This window comes from Australozyma saopauloensis, chromosome 5 (genome assembly GCF_035610405.1).
Source record: "Australozyma saopauloensis chromosome 5, complete sequence".
Lineage (NCBI taxonomy): Eukaryota > Fungi > Ascomycota > Pichiomycetes > Serinales > Metschnikowiaceae > Australozyma > Australozyma saopauloensis.
In genome coordinates this window covers 72263-88691 of record NC_086135.1, presented here as the reverse complement: position 1 = coordinate 88691, position 16429 = coordinate 72263, and the positions used below count along the sequence as shown (strand labels likewise).

The 16429-nt window shown below is 45.8% G+C and overlaps 8 protein-coding genes across 8 annotated transcripts; 6 read left to right on the top strand and 2 right to left on the bottom strand.

The window, feature by feature from the left end:
• Window positions 1-527: 527 nt before the first annotated feature.
• Window positions 528-2837, top strand: PUMCH_003931 (uncharacterized protein; the record flags this gene model as incomplete). The annotated part of the gene is made up of 1 exon (XM_063022884.1): window positions 528-2837. The coding sequence occupies one exon, from the start codon at window positions 528-530 to the stop codon at window positions 2835-2837; it is 2310 nt and encodes a 769-aa protein (XP_062878954.1).
• A 293-nt stretch (window positions 2838-3130) lies between these two features.
• Window positions 3131-3841, bottom strand: PUMCH_003930 (uncharacterized protein; the record flags this gene model as incomplete). The annotated part of the gene is made up of 1 exon (XM_063022883.1): window positions 3131-3841. One exon carries the CDS (start codon window positions 3839-3841, stop codon window positions 3131-3133), a length of 711 nt encoding a protein of 236 aa, XP_062878953.1.
• Window positions 3842-4109: 268 nt separating this feature from the next.
• On the bottom strand, window positions 4110-5411 carry PUMCH_003929 (uncharacterized protein; the record flags this gene model as incomplete). Its single annotated transcript, XM_063022882.1, has 1 exon — window positions 4110-5411. The coding sequence occupies one exon, from the start codon at window positions 5409-5411 to the stop codon at window positions 4110-4112; it is 1302 nt and encodes a 433-aa protein (XP_062878952.1).
• Window positions 5412-5869: 458 nt separating this feature from the next.
• PUMCH_003928 (uncharacterized protein) lies at window positions 5870-6619 on the top strand (the record flags this gene model as incomplete). Its single annotated transcript, XM_063022881.1, has 1 exon — window positions 5870-6619. One exon carries the CDS (start codon window positions 5870-5872, stop codon window positions 6617-6619), a length of 750 nt encoding a protein of 249 aa, XP_062878951.1.
• Window positions 6620-7080: 461 nt separating this feature from the next.
• Window positions 7081-8187, top strand: PUMCH_003927 (uncharacterized protein; the record flags this gene model as incomplete). The annotated part of the gene is made up of 1 exon (XM_063022880.1): window positions 7081-8187. One exon carries the CDS (start codon window positions 7081-7083, stop codon window positions 8185-8187), a length of 1107 nt encoding a protein of 368 aa, XP_062878950.1.
• A 281-nt stretch (window positions 8188-8468) lies between these two features.
• On the top strand, window positions 8469-10340 carry PUMCH_003926 (uncharacterized protein; the record flags this gene model as incomplete). Its single annotated transcript, XM_063022879.1, has 1 exon — window positions 8469-10340. One exon carries the CDS (start codon window positions 8469-8471, stop codon window positions 10338-10340), a length of 1872 nt encoding a protein of 623 aa, XP_062878949.1.
• Window positions 10341-11695: 1355 nt separating this feature from the next.
• On the top strand, window positions 11696-13264 carry PUMCH_003925 (uncharacterized protein; the record flags this gene model as incomplete). Its single annotated transcript, XM_063022878.1, has 1 exon — window positions 11696-13264. One exon carries the CDS (start codon window positions 11696-11698, stop codon window positions 13262-13264), a length of 1569 nt encoding a protein of 522 aa, XP_062878948.1.
• Window positions 13265-13738: 474 nt separating this feature from the next.
• PUMCH_003924 (uncharacterized protein) lies at window positions 13739-16384 on the top strand (the record flags this gene model as incomplete). Its single annotated transcript, XM_063022877.1, has 1 exon — window positions 13739-16384. One exon carries the CDS (start codon window positions 13739-13741, stop codon window positions 16382-16384), a length of 2646 nt encoding a protein of 881 aa, XP_062878947.1.
• Between the last annotated feature and the right edge of the window lie 45 nt (window positions 16385-16429).

Genomic DNA, 16429 nt, shown 5'->3' with positions numbered 1-16429 from the left:
GCAAAAATATGAGAAATCCTGGAATTCAAACACAATTAACAAATCTTTTCAGAAAATATGTTATTATTCCTGAATAATTAAAAAATTCCCCTTTTCACATTTTTCTACCCCCACGAGACCAATTACCACACCTCCATCCGCCCACATCATAAATTCCCCTGAAATTACAGACACAAATCACATGCCCCACACGTCTCTCCAACCTACGACTCTCTCATGGGGCCGCTTCGTTATCTGACGAGTATTAGCTCCCATGTGGCAGCACACGTTGGTCCAGGCAGTCTGCAGGTCCAAGCACCATCAATTTGCAGCCACTTCCACACATACAGTCCATGAAACGTGGACTACTGGAAAACATATAAATACACACGCTGGAGACCTGGCAGAATTGGAAAATTATCGGAATCTCAACATTCTTAAATCTCGATACTAGATCTCTCTTTCTGCACGTTTGTATTTTCGTCTTTTCTGCTGTTCAGATCTCTACATTCTTATAGAGTCCGTGAACTTCACTACCAAACGCCGCCATGTCAGAATTCATCTTTGACAGCGGAATTTCCCGGATTTTTTTGGGCGGCAGCGTCACTATGGTCGCGCTCATGATGGTGTCGTCGCGCATCAACCGTGCGGTGATGTCTGTGCTTGTGTTTGCCTGGGCTTGCTTCATCAAGCCTATTCTTGGTAAGGCTGGCTCGGACAAGACTCTGGGCCAGAGTCAACAGCAGCACGCCTTGGAGCTGTTCTACGGCAACCAGGCCCACATCTACGATTCCACGCGGAAATTGTTGTTGAAGGGTCGCGAGGAGTGCTTGCAGTTGGCAGTTTCCCATCTTCCCCAAACTAAAAAGGGGTTGGTGTGGGTCGACATCGGCGGAGGAACCGGTAAGAACATCGAGATGATGAACGAAATCTTGCCGCTCGAGAAGCACTTTGCTGCCGTCTACCTTGTGGACTTGTCGTCGTCGCTATGTGCTGTGGCCCGCCAGAGATTTGCTGGCAAGTCCTGGGCCAAGAATGTGGTTGTTTTGGAGGCCGATGCCTGCGACTTCTCCATCGACCATGCTACTGCCGACTTGATCACCTTTTCCTACTCGTTGCTGATGATTCCTACCTTTAATTCTGTCATTGACCATGCCCTGGCGCTCTTGGAGAAATCTGCCGGTGTCATTGCCTGTGTGGACTTCGGTATCCAGAGTCTGGACACCTGTGTTGGTCGTATCAACACTGTGGGAGGCTTGGTTAACCGTAACATGCCCTGGTTCTTGCGTAACTTCTGGCGTATCTGGTTTGAGGCTGACAAGGTGTTTTTGGACCTGGCTCGTCGTAACTACTTGGAGTATAAATTTGGAACCCTCAAATCGTTCAACACCTACAACAACATGTTGGGCAGAATCCCATACTACGTCTGGGTTGGCTGTGACAAGGACCGCTCGCGCTCGTTGCTTCACAGAATCAACTGCTTGGCTACCGAATCTCCATACCTTGCTCCCTCCGACGAAACGCAAAGAATCGAGTACAACATTCCTGTCAGTAAGGGCCACGAGGCTGTTTTGAGCAACATCCGCAAGAACTTGCCCTTCCCCTCGATCTACTACCAGAAGAACCCATGGAGAGTGTACTTCAACGAGATCAACCCATTGTACCACCAATTCCGTAACCAATACATCTACGCTTTCACCTGGGAGGACCCTCGTGAGGACCATGAGATGTTGAAGTTCTCCAGCAAGGATACCGTTTTGGCCATTACCTCTGCCGGTGACAACATTTTGGCCTATGCCTGCTTGCCTGACCCACCTAGCAAGATCCACGCTGTGGACTTGAACCCATGTCAGAACCATCTTTTGGAGTTGAAGCTTGCTTCCTTCAAGAGTTTGTCTCAAGATCAGATCTGGAAGATCTTCGGTGAAGGTAAGATCCAAAACTTCCGCCAGCTCCTCATCAACCAATTAAGTTCCGAAATGTCTTCCAACGCCTTCCAATACTGGATGGACAAGGGTGAGAAGGCCTTGAGTCCTAAAGGCAGAGGCTTGTACGACACTGGTTCCACTCGTTGGGCGTTGAGATTGGCTCGCGCTGTGTTCACCTTCTTCGGAATCAACAGCTACATTGACGAGCTTTGCAGCTGCACCAACTTGAGGGACCAAATTCGTGTGTGGGAGACTAAAGTAAAACCCACCTTGTTCAACCCATTTGTGGCTACGCTTCTTGTCGGAAACCCACTTTTCTTGTGGAAGGCTCTTGGTGTGCCAGCCAATCAGGCTGAGTTGATCGGTGATTCTGTTTTGAAGTACGTCGTCGACACTTTAGATCCTGTTGTTCACCGTTCGTTGATTTCTACTGACAACTACTTCTACTACTTGTGCTTGAAGGGCAAGTACGCCCGCAACAACTGTCCCGACTACTTGACTGAGAAGGGTTTCCGCAACCTTACTACCAAACGCGCTGACGGCACCGCCCCAATTGACAACATTCGTCTTCACACCGACACGTTGAATGATGTTTTCTCTCGTTTGAACCAGAAGTCTATCACGATTGCCATTATTATGGACCACATGGACTGGTTCGACCCTAAGAAGGATGACGCCAAGAACGAGATCTTGGCCGTTAAGGAGTGTCTCGTCCCCGGTGGACGTGTCATGCTCCGTTCAGCTGCTCAATACCCATGGTACATCAAGACCTTTGAGGCATGTGGCTTCAAATGTAAGCCCCACGGAATCAGACATGCAGGTGAGTCTATTGACAGAATCAACATGTATGCCTCTGCTTGGGTTTGTACTAAGCAAGACGACCCTAAGGCTCCTAAGGCCCAGCGTCGTATGAGCAGCTTGAAGATTTAGAGCTGTACTTATGATGATGCACAAGTATATAGTTGATGCATACATATTTGAGATATGACTTTGTAGGATGCCTTTTTTCTTGAATTATGTCAATGTGGTCTGGGAAAGGAGCCTATTATTGTGGATGTGAGAATGATATCAACACTTTGTTAATATGAGACATCGAAAAAGGCCTCAACAGACCTTGTTCTTCTGTTCTGTGCTGTAGTCTCTGTTCTTTAATAAATGTACTGTCCTTAGACTTCAATTAAGTGTGCTCCTCTTCGAATTCTAAAGAATGACTCTGTGTTGTATTATCTGAAGAACTTGCCATCACATTCGCCCTGAGACCTCCACTTCGACTGGAATGCACCACTACCCTGTGTCTGAAAGATTCTCCATGCCTCCCGTATATGATCGGGCGTTAGTGGCAGTTTGTAGTCTCCCATGTATTCCAACTTTCTCTCGGGTTCTGCCGGTAGACTCTCATCGCCCAGAGCCAACTTTTTGATAGAGTCTCTCTTGCGCTTCTTCTTTTCGTCTATATCCAAAATGAGCTGTGCCTTGTATTCACGTTCCTGGACTTCAAATGCCAAAGAGATTATCTCACTTAAGAGCTGTTTCAGAAGACCACCCATCACCACCGCAATATTCTGAGGCATAGTATTGCCCAATATACCGTTGCAGACCTTCCGTACGCCTGCTTTGTTTACAGCCATACGTCTATAGGCTTCGAATCTATCCATTTGCTCCTGACTCAAAGACGACATAAGGATGGCTTTCTGCTGGTCTTCCGTAAGCTGCTCACTTTCTCTGTTTTTTAGTTGTTTGTATTTCTGTACAAGTTCAGGGAATGCCTCCTCTATGTCAGAAATGTCAGATAGATCGAGTTCATTGGCATCTCCAGAACCAATGGCATTTCCAGCCGAATCAGCTTCCAATTTGCTGTAGAATACCTTCCAAATGAACTCCTCGTCTTCTTCATCTAAACTGACGTCACTCTGGAAGCTTTCGGAGTCGCTCATGGGCGTTAGATGTCTTTTTGACAGTTTAGGTAGTAGCACTAGTGAAATGTGGAGTACGTGAAATATGTATTTAGCTCAAAGAAGAAGAATTACGATGATTTATGATTACTTTGTTTTGTATGATTTAAAATTGTATTGATTTAGTTAAAACTCATCTGCGAGAAAATATACGGTGTGTTTTGTGTAAATGGAAAGACTCACACATATGCTGGACTCGAAGATTCTTTTGCTTTTGTGCATAGCTGCTGAGAAACTATTATGCTATTATTCATCCTTCTCGTGTTTTCTCATTTTTCAATCTTTGAGCCTCGAGCTCGTGGAATACCTTGTAGACTCGTTGTAGATGTGAAGGCCAATCATGCTTTTGATTGGATGCAATAGAATCGACAATGGTGCAAATCTCATGATAGAGCTTTGGTTCGAAATTTTCGCGCTCCAGCAAAGTCGTAAGAACCTCTTCAATTCCCTTGAGGGTAGTATGTTTCATGAGACTAGCAGCTCTGAGTGACAAGTTCATTGATGAAGACTCGGGAAGGTATACAAACTGTCCTATAGCCTTGGAAACACCGCTAAAAAAGCTGGTCATGTTGTACACGGTTGTCTTCAATCGCTTTTGATGTGCCTCATACTGCGTTCCATAGTGGTCCTGGAGCGCAGGGCTTTCTGGTGCAGCAGGTGAGACATGATATAACGGAACGCCTTGCACTGCATCTGCGTATGGCTTGAGACTTGTCAGGTAGAAGAATGTGAGTTGTTGTGTGGTGTTGTGTGTCAAATGACGTGCTGCTCGTCTTTTAGACACGTCAAGTACCTGGACGGACCACTGGATCCGTAGAAATGGGGCCATGAACTCGTACCGCTTCATGTATGTATTGATGCTATCGAGAATTTGTTGTGGGGATTCGCTACTTTCTTCAGCTGCGACAAAGTTGACTGTAACTTCTTGTCTGTAGTCAGCAAAAGAAAGCAGTTTACTGCTCTGCCACATCTTTAAGTCAGGTTCAAGCAACACATCATAGAGCGCTTGTGACATGTAGAATGGAACGTCGTTCTGGTGCACCTGTTCCAAGTTGTACACTAGGATCGTTCTGGGTTCAACAAGGTCTACCCACATGTCGGGAACATCATAGAAGAGAAGCTCCAAAGTTCTTCCCAGCAAAGATTGTGGTTCTGAAGGCACCTCAGGTGATTGGGATTCAATTTGACCATTCTCCTCGCGATTGTTTAACTCTACAGTACTATTATCCACCGTTGCCGTAGCCATGGAGCCCGGAATAGGTTTTGTTTCGGTTGCAGGTTTAATCCTCGTGGGAAGATCATCCTTTAATTCGAATTTGAGTCTCACTGCGTCTTGTTTGAGCCGATAGTCTAGTTGTTTCTGCGCAGCAGTGACCAAATCTGGCAATAGAAGTCCGCGGTTTCCGGCTACAACAGCCACCTCCTCGCAGACTGTCAAATAGTTTTGCACGAATTGTCGTAGTTGCGCTGCCTGTTCATGTGGAGCCTGCCGGCGACTCCATAAAAGAAGTACCCAAGCTAGAAGAAGCGAGATCAAAGACGGTATGAGCATTTGCCAAAGACCGATATTTGCGTGATTGAGTTTACGAATTTACTATAGAACTAGTTATGTATCGCCAATTCCTACCGAAAATTAGTATAGAAGTAGGTAAAATCTGGGGAAACAGAACCAAAAAGGACAAGGGTTTGAATAAATTTCCATGCAAAAGGAAGCAGTTATGTTGTATTTTGTTTCACTTTTGAGTCGAATTTTTCAATTCTCGGATTTATACAATCCCCGATTTCCCAATTTTTCACTTCCTCCTCGTTAATTTATTTACATAATCACTTACTTTCTACTCATCTCCAACCAAATACGAACTACACTTTTCAGTGCAATTTCTTGTGCTAAACACAAATTGAAACAGAATAGAGCGTACCATCAACAATCTATTTGATATATTTATACAGGCCAGAAGCAAATTCTAGCACTTTTGGTTCTGCTCAACTAGTATTACATTCACTGAAAACATGGGTGTTCCTTCTCTACCCAGTGAAGCGGTTGCCCCGCCAAAGGACCACGAACAGCAGTGGGTGCATGATGTATACAACGAAATTGCACCGCATTTTTCGCTGACACGGTACAAGCCATGGCCTATTGTAGAGAAGTTCTTGGGAGAACAGATTGATCACAGTATTGGATTGGATGTAGGCTGCGGCAACGGGAAGTATTTGGGCGTAAACAAGAAATTGTATATGATTGGTTCGGATCGGTCTCTGGGACTCATCGACTGTGCACAGTCAAATAGTGGGAATCTGTTCTCGTTATGTGTGGCCGACGGACTACATCTTCCACATGAGAATGGGCGGTTCGACTTTGCGATTTCGATCGCGGTGATCCACCATTTCTCAACCGAAGAGCGTAGAATCGATGCCATTCGTCACATTCTCTCGAAAATCCGCGTGGGCGGCCGGCTTTTGGTCTATTGCTGGGCATTGGAACAGGAGAAGTCCCGTCGAGGCTATAAAGAGGGCGACGCGCAGGATGTTCTTGTGCCCTGGGTGCTTCAGAAGAAGACCAAGAAGAGTCTGAAGGGTGCCGATGAAGCGGACGAGAAGAGTGAAAAGGAGGAGAAGAAGGTTGAGCAGGAGACCAAGTATCGCTACTACCATCTCTATCGTGAGGGAGAACTCATAGACAATGCTGTCAAGGCCGGCGGCGTGGTGGTGGAACATGGATATGAGAAGGACAACTGGTGGGCTATCATTGAGCGGGTATAGCTGAAGATCGATAGTCGATTGAACTGCGAGGTCCTGTCCGAGTCGTTGACGTTTAAAAATTATTCTCCACTTTCATTGTCTACTTATCTTTTGTACTATGACGCCAACTTTCCATGAGATTACTTCTTGTGTACCAAGCGTCATATGCTCTATTGGGGTCTATAGTATCGGGATTGATAAACTTGACAACTTCCTAATTATTTATACTGACTCTTCGTAGAAGACTTTCACTGTAAAATTGATACCATATCTCCAATCAGGCGGCTCATTGGTATACCTTCCAATCATGAAGCACCATAAATAATCAGCCACCATCAAATCAAACACAACAAATTTTCTCCAATGGAATCATATCATATTATTTATCCCTATTTTTCTTTGCAAAACCTATTTTCCACCAATCTTCCCCAACTTTTCACCCTCTTATCTGATAAGTAACTACTATTCATTATATTACAAGTATGTTGCTGCCTACCGCTCGCCAGGACAAACTTGTTCGGGCAACGGATTTAGATGCCCTCAGCTGTAAGGTTTGCGCTAGTACCAAAGGCTATTTCGGGGAAAAAGACCGATTTCTAGCTCCGTTGGTCGCTTCATACAAATCAAATCTCCAATTCTGCGATGGATATACGGCACTTTCTGCCGAACGGACGCTTCGTGCTGCATTTTCCACCGCAAAATTCCCCCTTATCAACCGCGGAACGTTTCTTCGCACGCGGGCCCTTGACATGGTTGTTGATCGGTTTGTGCTGGAACAGAAGAAGTGCCAGGTGCTCGCATTAGGCGGTGGCTCGGATACGAGAGCGTTTCGTGTTTTGGAGAAGTATTCGCAGGTGAAATATATGGAGGTTGACTTTCCGGAGCTGGTTAAGATCAAGAAATTGGCCATTCTGAAGCTGGAAATACTACAGGCTGCAGTGGGTGCAAATGAAGGCATTGATCTGATTGAAGTGACTTCTAAGGAAGAGCTTCGCGATATGTATAGTGATTTTGTAACGGAGCGGTATGCATTAGTCGGATTTGATCTACGGCTCTGTTCCAAGGGTGACAAAGCTCAGGCAGCTGCGGCATTCCTGTTCTTGGATCCATCCCTTCCTACACTCATAATCAGCGAGTGTGTTCTATGCTATTTGTCACCTGGAGATTTCGTTGGTGTGCTCCGCTTCTTTGGAGACTTCTTGGAACATCCTTCGCTCATACTCTTTGACCCCATGTCTTTGGGAGACGGGTTTGGCCACTCTATGGTATCTAATCTCAGCAACCGTGGAATTGATCTTCAAACGTTCCAGACATTCCCGACATTGGAGTCTCGCCAGGCGCTCTTAGAAGAACAATTGGGTTTTAGCGCTTACCTCACAGATATGGCTGCAGTTGGAGGCTTTTCCGTGCCGGATCTGAACTGGCTATCGCAAGAGGAGGTGCAGAGAATATCAAGCCTCGAAATGATGGACGAAGTGGAGGAAATTACGCTTATGCTCCGACACTATTCACTCATCTACGGCGAGAAGAATCAGCGGGCTCATTTCCCGGAAGAACTTCAATGGAAGCTACAGCCGAAGTATAAATGAAGACAATTCGAAAGAAATTATGAAAGAAAGACTCATTGAGATCCTGTAATCTCTAAAGTTTCCATTGCTCCCAAGAACATGTACAAGATCCAAATCTTAAGACCGGAAAGAACAGAATCGGCAAATCTGGACAATCGCGAATTCTAAATTTTTCAAAATCCCATTTGCAAAAGCCCAAACCCCAATTTTCCCCGAACCGATTTTCCCCAGCAACATTTCAGATAAGACCTGCACACTTCCTATAGGCATATCTTTAACCACATCTCCACACTTCTTTCTCCATGGACGATTCCGACATCTTCCCCGAGTTCGAGCAGGACAACAATCCGCTGCTCCATCAGCCCGCTCCGGCCCATGCCTCCTCGGCCAATTCCGGCGCCTCTGCCGTTCCTGGTAAAGTTACGCCACCATCTTCCCAAACACGTACAACCAGTCCCTCGGGCCAGGCACTCCAAGACAGCTTTGTAGACTTCAGTAGTACTGCTCTAGTGAATAACTCGCTCGGCCTTCTGCAGAAAATCCGCCGTTTGTTGGCAGCAGGCCCCAAACTTAGCATAGATGTAGTTTCCAGCGAACTCCTAGCCGGGACCAAGGTGATGGTGTATGTGATACAGTTGTCGCTTGAGAAATTGGGTGGTCCAGTGATTGTAAAAAGACGGTATCTGGAGTTTAAGTCGCTTCGAGATACCTTGGTGAAGCTCTTTCCTACGACGGTTGTGCCTCCGATTCCCGAAAAGCATTCGTTGCTCACGTACTTGATCAATTCTATAGATAGCTCGCGCGAGGTTTCGGTGGTGGAGGTGCGGCGGCGGCAATTCGCCAAGTTCTTGCAGGATGTGGTCTTTGAGGAGCTGAGCGCACAGCTTAAAGAATGTCCATTGTTTCTTAAATTCTTGGATCCTAACTATGAGCTCGCGTGGGAAAATGCGATGCACGAGCCCCCCGTGAGCTTGCTTCCCCAGAACCTTTTGCTCGCTAATCCAAATGATCCCACTGACCAGAATGGGCTCTACTATCTCATGCCCCGAATCGCTGGCTTTGATATCAATGCGCCCGATAACCTTCCTGCGCTCCGTAAAATTAATGACGATCTTCATAAGCTCTATGGAGATGTCAGTCTATATAATCTGAAAGAGACCCGCAATGGTGGACTGAAACACATGACAGAAGACTTCAGCAATATCCCCACAGAACTCGTCAACTTTGAAACGAACTTCCATCAGAATATCCGAGTGCTCAGTGAAATGCATAAGCTCAACAATAAGAATGTTCGCAACTTGGAGCTGATGATCAAGGTGCTAATCGAGTTGGGCGCCAATCTCAACAACTTCTCGCTTCAGATACATGAGATGGTCAGCGTGGACAACAACAAGCTATCCAATGCTGTAGAGAAATTCGGGTCAACTCTCGACTCTAGTTTTCTCAACTTCGAGCACTTCTTGTACGCTCATGTCACTCCAGCATGGGAAGAACCCATCACTCAATTCATCCAATACTACTTCTCTGCATTACAACTCATCAAATTCTACAAGTATAAGCTTCTACAATACAAGCTTCTATACAAGCTCAAATTCAGCAAGGTTCAAGAGCTTGCAAGCTTCACATACAATCAACAGTCCATCCAACGACTCAAGGATTTGGATATCGACAGTCCGTCTATTCAATCAGCCATTCGGCGCATTGAGTCCAAGCTGAAGCTCAAGAGCAGTCAAGCCGGGAAGTCTTGGTACGGACTCTTCGGAGGTAACAAAACAGCATCGTTTACTCTACCAGATGATCGTTCAAGTCTCCACTCACAGGCATCTATGGAAGCAAGCAGTACGCTTCTATCGGGCGAAGGGTCACCAGACAGAAACATTCAGAGTCGTATTGAGCATATCGAAAAGGAGCTTGACAAGCTCGACCAACTCATTAATCTATTTAATGGCGACTTGAGTAAACTCACATCTTCTTTGGAGATCAACCTACAGGAATATCAGGATAAAATGGAGAAAAAATGGCTTACGGTAATGTTGGCGCTCGTGAAGGCCGGAACACAATTGTTCGAGGAGAATTTAGCGTGTTGGCGGGAGTTCAAGAGCAGTTTTGGCGAGATCGACAGGGTCGATATCACTGAACTGATTAACAATCTCGGTAGCGCTCTATCAAAGTGAGCGATGACCTAATGGAATCCTGAGATGAGCGGAGAGCCAATATTATGAATAGAAGTTAGTGATGTGAACAGAGTCAAACTTCCGGAAACAGACTTCATGAGAGACTTCATACTATAAGTAAACGTTATACGCCACGGCTAAAGATTTCATCTTCTATGCAAACAAGCGGAATTTTAGTGCTCTTTGGAAACAGAGATTTAGTGCGGCGCTATGTGGGATGGGCTAAAGTTACACACATCCAATGGTTAACAATGAGGCCAAGGCGGGGGATCTAGGTATGTTGGCGCGGCTAAAGCAAATCGAAGGCATGAAAAAAAAAAATATTGACGCCCCGCAAGTTGCCCGAAACTCTGATGTTGCACGTTGGAGCGCCAAGTCTGGCATTGTCTAGAATATACGAAGCACACGAAACACAACAAATACACAGCGCTCCTACACGAAAAGGACTAAAACATTGCTAAACACCGTGGAAGAGGAAGAATTCGAGCAGTATTGTGCACAGGGTTTTTCCCATTCGCGGCCGTCTTCCAAACATAAGGCGTCAAGGCTCCTCACCTGGTTTGTTTACGTCTAGGCCCGATTGGGTGTAAATGACAGGACGCGAGCGGAACCCACAGACGTCAACAAAACTAAAAAAAACCTGGACGTTAGTGTCGCATTTTGGGCCCACAATCCGAGACCCTGACTTTCGTGCCATCTTTTTTCTTCTTGTCCACTCGTTCGTGTCTGTTTCCAGTCGGTGTTTCAGAATTTGCACCCAATAGAATTGGCTTTCGAATCTTGTTCGCGGCCCCAGCGTTAATTTCTGTGACTTTTTTAGTGTTAGAACCATCGCCTTTTCGAGGTTAAAGTTGAACATTGCCATTCCCAGTGACCGTCTCTTGCCGTCACTCACTGTGTACTCATCTCTGACGCTCACTTAGAAGATCCACTTAATAGATTTGGCAAAACTGATAGAGAACCAATTTCTTTTTCGATCCTCCCAAAATATATCCAACGCCTTTCTCTTTTCTCTTTTCTTCTCCATCGTCCCGGACTCTTACGTCATCCAGTACGGTCTAGTAGCTAGCCCTAGTATCTAGCAAGAGCCCCCAAACAATAGCCCCCAAAGTGCACCAAATCAAATAAAAAAATTACGTGCGGAAAGCCCCAAATCCACACGCAAAAAAAAAATTGCCCACTCGCTCCTCCCAAATTTCATTCCGTTCCCCGTGTTTATCATTTCCTTCATTTGTCCCACCCTCCACACACTCTCATCCTATACTTTCGCGAACTCACATTCTTGCTTCTCCTTGTACGCGTTAACCCTACCACCACCATAGACTTTTTTTCTCGCCCACCGCCCGAAAAAAAAAATGTCCATGCTCACCAACGAAAATGAGTTCCGGGTCACGCGCTCACGAACAAAAGGCGCTGAAAACATCGCCCCATCGCATCCAAAACTGGTCCATTTGGATACCCTTCCCGGCAGAAATGGGTCCGTTTCCGCCTCCAATGCGTCAAAAGAGTCGCTTGTGGAGCGGGGTCGAGACTCCCAGCCAGCCTCTTTAAAAGGGTCCGCTGCGGCTGTCGCCGACACTGCTGGAGGTGCGAATGGCCGTCCTCATTTGCGAGATGTCTCGCGTCAATTTGGCATTGCGAAGACAGGACCGCTCCAGCCACCAAAGAAACGACAATTGGGCTCTTCTGGGACCAAGTTGGGTGGTGGCAGTTCCGTTAGCGGTCCTGTTGGCGGCTCGATCAGTGGCTCCGACTCAGAGAACGTTGACATGGAAAACATCGAACCTGAGGATCAAAAGGCGTCCTCCAAAGTTTCAAGTAAAAAAGCCATCTCCGTAAATAACGCTCGTGCGCCCTTGGAACCTATTCAGCACCGCTTGCCCCAGAAGAGACAGGCGTCGGAGTCGAGCTATAACCTAGTAGAAAAACTCCATCCAGCAAATAACCATAACCATACTCACAGCCATGACACCCGTGGGGCCAGTGGCGCCGACATCATCAACAGCGACTTGACCCACGGAAAGTATAAAAAGTCGAAGAAAACCGAGTACGAATGGCAGGACCTCGACGAGGAAGACTTCGATGACCCGCTCATGGTCAGTGAGTATGTCAACGACATCTTCCCATACTTGCACGAGCTAGAAAAGAAAACGCTTCCCGACGCGGGCTACTTGCTCAAACAAACTAATATGAAGCCCCGCATGCGCTCCATCCTCGTAGATTGGCTCGTGGAGATGCATCAACGTTTTCGTCTTTTACCCGAGACTTTGTTCTTGGCCATTAACATCATGGACAGATTTATGTCTGTCGAGGTGGTGCAGATTGATAAGCTTCAGCTTTTGGCGACGGGCCTGTTGTTCATTGCTGCTAAATACGAGGAGGTCTTTTCTCCCTCAGTAAAGAACTACGCGTACTTCACCGACGGCTCCTACACTGAGGAGGAGATCTTGGAGGCTGAAAAATACATTCTCACCATTCTCAATTTCGACATGAGCTACCCGAACCCGATGAACTTTTTGCGTCGCATTTCTAAGGCTGATGACTACGACGTTCAACTGCGTACCTTGGGCAAGTTCTTGCTTGAGGTCACCATAGTCGACCACAAGTTCATTGGCCAGCTTCCGTCGCTATGTTCGGCTGCTGCCATGTATATTGCACGGCTCATTTTAAGGAAGGATCCAGTTTGGAACGGGAACCTCATCCACTACTCTGGTGGTTACAGAGTTGAGGACATGAAGGAATGCGTCGAGCTTCTCTTCAACTATCTCATTGGGCCCATTGAGCATGACGAGTTCTACAAGAAGTATTCGTCGCGTAAATTCATGAAGGCCAGTGTGGTGTGTCGTAGTTGGGCCAAGAAGTTTGTCAACGAACGCAAAGACTTGTTTGACCCTGCAGTTCTCACCACCACCATTCCGAGTTAGGTTCTCATTGCATCAATTTCCCTATCCCAAACCTCCTCAATACCTCCTGTCGGAAGAATCCGGGCGCATCGTAATTTGACACCAGATCTTTCGTGGGATGGAATAGTCCTTGCATATTCACTTCTCATACATCGACTCTCATGCACAGAAGAGGGTTGATTCATTAGTCATTTCACACATGTATCATGCTAAAATAAACAAGACACCATGCTTTCTTATTCGTTTGCTCTTTTTTGAAAGAATACCCCAGTATTTATGTGTTCCTTCATATAGTCATATAGATCTCTATCTACACCAACAATACTGAAGATAAACGCGTTGTCACTATTTTTTTCGTGTTGAATCCAGTACCATTGCATTTCAATAGTTTCCTACATTCTATTGATTTTTCTTAAACGGTTCTAGGGTCTATATTGCCTCTCCTAGCGGTCTATTTATCCAAAGTAAAGAAACACCTGCTACTTACAAAAGCACATGTCGCCAACGCAATTGCTTCTGGATTCCCATTTTCTCGTTGTTCTTCCGGACCCGGATACCCCATATGAATTGCCATTGTCCCTTTCAGAGATCGAGAATCTCATCGTATCGAATGGTGGCACATTCGTGACAGAAACAGCTGAAAACTCACTGAATTCCATCGCTGACCACAATATCAACCATGTTCTTACACAGTCATACCATTTTGCAGGCTACTTGCAGGCCAGCAAGCGCCTAGTGCCCATAACATCGTTCAAATGGCTCACGGACTCAATTGCAATCAAACAGAGAAAAAACTACCGCTTATACTTGCCTACACCGGCACCTCCTATGGCAGGCATCTTGATCTGTGCTGCTAACAACTTGCCACAGGGCGATAAGGACTTGATGTACACTGCAACCCGGCTGTTTGGAGGCCATTACCTAGATATGCTCTCCGGCCACACAACACATCTCATTTCGGTAGACCAAGTAAATGGGAAGGCATTGGTGACTGCACACTTGGTCCAAAAGAGAAATATGGCCATAGATGTGGTGCTTCCGTCGTGGTTTGCGAGATGTCTTGAGCTACAGAGGATAGTTTCAGTCCAGCCGTATCTATTACTGGACCCCGTAGTTTCCGAGCTGGGACAGCCAAACAGTAGATTGCTTCTCGAAGATGAGCTGCAGATTGTCTCCAGCTCTCATGTTTTGGCCGGAAAAAGAGTACATATCTCCACGGATTTCGACATAAGCAAGATGTTTCTGGATTCTGTAGAGGCTCTTATCACCTCAAATGGTGGTCTTGTGGTTTCCGAATTTGATCCAGACAATATCGATATATTGGTGGCGAAGTATAGAGACGGAGACCGCTTCAAACAATGTTGCGCGGATGATCGAATAGACGTTGGCCTGATTCTGTGGTTGTTCCATGTTATCAGTAGCGGAAGATACATAAATCCATTGCTGCTGAACCTTTTGCACTACCCGATACCCAAAACTCATATCCCCGAGTTCAAAAACCTCCGCATTAGCATAACAGGCATCAACGGCGACGCCCGATATTACCTCGTCTCATTGATCACAGCCATGGGCGCCAGCTTTACCAAAACCTTAGATGCCAAGAACGACATCCTCGTAAGCGGCTCTGCAATTAGCGAAAAGCATCAAACTGTGCAGAACCGTTGGTCTAATATTAAACTAGTGAATTACCTCTGGATCGAAGATTGTTTTGCCAATTGGAAGTATATGGATTTTTCCGCAGATCGATACTCGCTGTTTGATAATCAACAACAACCATTGGGAGATGCCACACTTTCTTCTGAAATTGTCAGAAAATGTACTGACCTAGCGTCTGATCTCCTGGGCATCGATGATAGCGCTGCCGAGGATATTGACGAGAATGTGAGAATTGCTACAGACAATATTACTGGAGTAGATTTAAATGCTGCTAGGGACAATGTAATCGGAGAAGATATAGAAGACGATGTGCAACAAGAGACTAACGCTGAGGACTCGGTCTCGAATGCAGTGAATGGCGCTCAAACAGAGCAACTAGTCCCATCGGTAGATATCGCTAGCAAAGACAACGAGAGCTTGAGCTTTAAAGTTGTCTCCCAAACCGAAGAAGAAAGTAATGCAGCTGTGAAGGTATTCAGCGACGTTTCACAAATTGAAGAAATATCAACCAACCCCGAACAAATTTCCGTGGTTGAGTTGAATGATACGTCCTCTTCACCAATCCATGCTAGAGCCAGCCGTTCTGCAAAGCAGAAAGCTTCTCTCAAATTGCATTCTGACATGGAGGATCTCAATAAGTACATGACCATCTCTAAATCATCCAAAAAGATGAAGGATTACATGGATCAACTCGAGCGGGCCTCAGAAAAGGCAAAGAAGAGACCCAGTGAGGTAGATGATTCGTCTATCCAAGAGGTCAAAGAGGTTCCTTCGAAGAAAAAAGTCAAGACAGATTTGGCACTGAAATATGTGACTATCTTGACTGGATGTGAGCAGATATTTGTTCCATCAAGAGCCGACACAGCTAAATTGGCGAAAGTTGGCATTTCTATAGTCAACGACTTTAACTCTTCCAAAAAAGTTATAGATACCATCGTTGCGCCCAAGGTTCTACGAACCGAAAAGTTTCTCAAGAGTCTCAGTCAAGCCCACAGAATTATTCACCCCAATTATTTGACCGACGTTCTTTCCTATATTGCTGTAAACGGAACACAAGTCATTGCTGACGATTTACACAATCAAATCAGTGTGAATGACTACTCATTGGATAAAGTTTTATCAGTGAAACAAGTAAATGAAGAGTTAGGGTATGAGGGGTCGGGGAACGGATTAACGGAGTTATTGAGCGCCAAGAGCGGCAACTTCATTTTCGACCAACTCCGATTTAATCTCTCTACCAATCTCAATGGTGGACCCGCTTTGATTGAAAGTATTCTCAGGGCTCACGGATTGCGTGCCTCTAAAACCATCAAAGTCCTGACATCCATGTCGAAACGAGAATTGCTCACCTCACCTGATGGTAACGCGGTGATCGTGACAAACAAGAAAAAAGATCCAAAGTGTCAGATTGAAGGGGTTGTTCTTGTTGATTGGAATTGGTGCGTAAAGTGTATATTCCATGGCAAAATCTTGCCATACCAATGAACAGAAGGACCCTAGACTCGTACATATATTTATAATATCCATTAA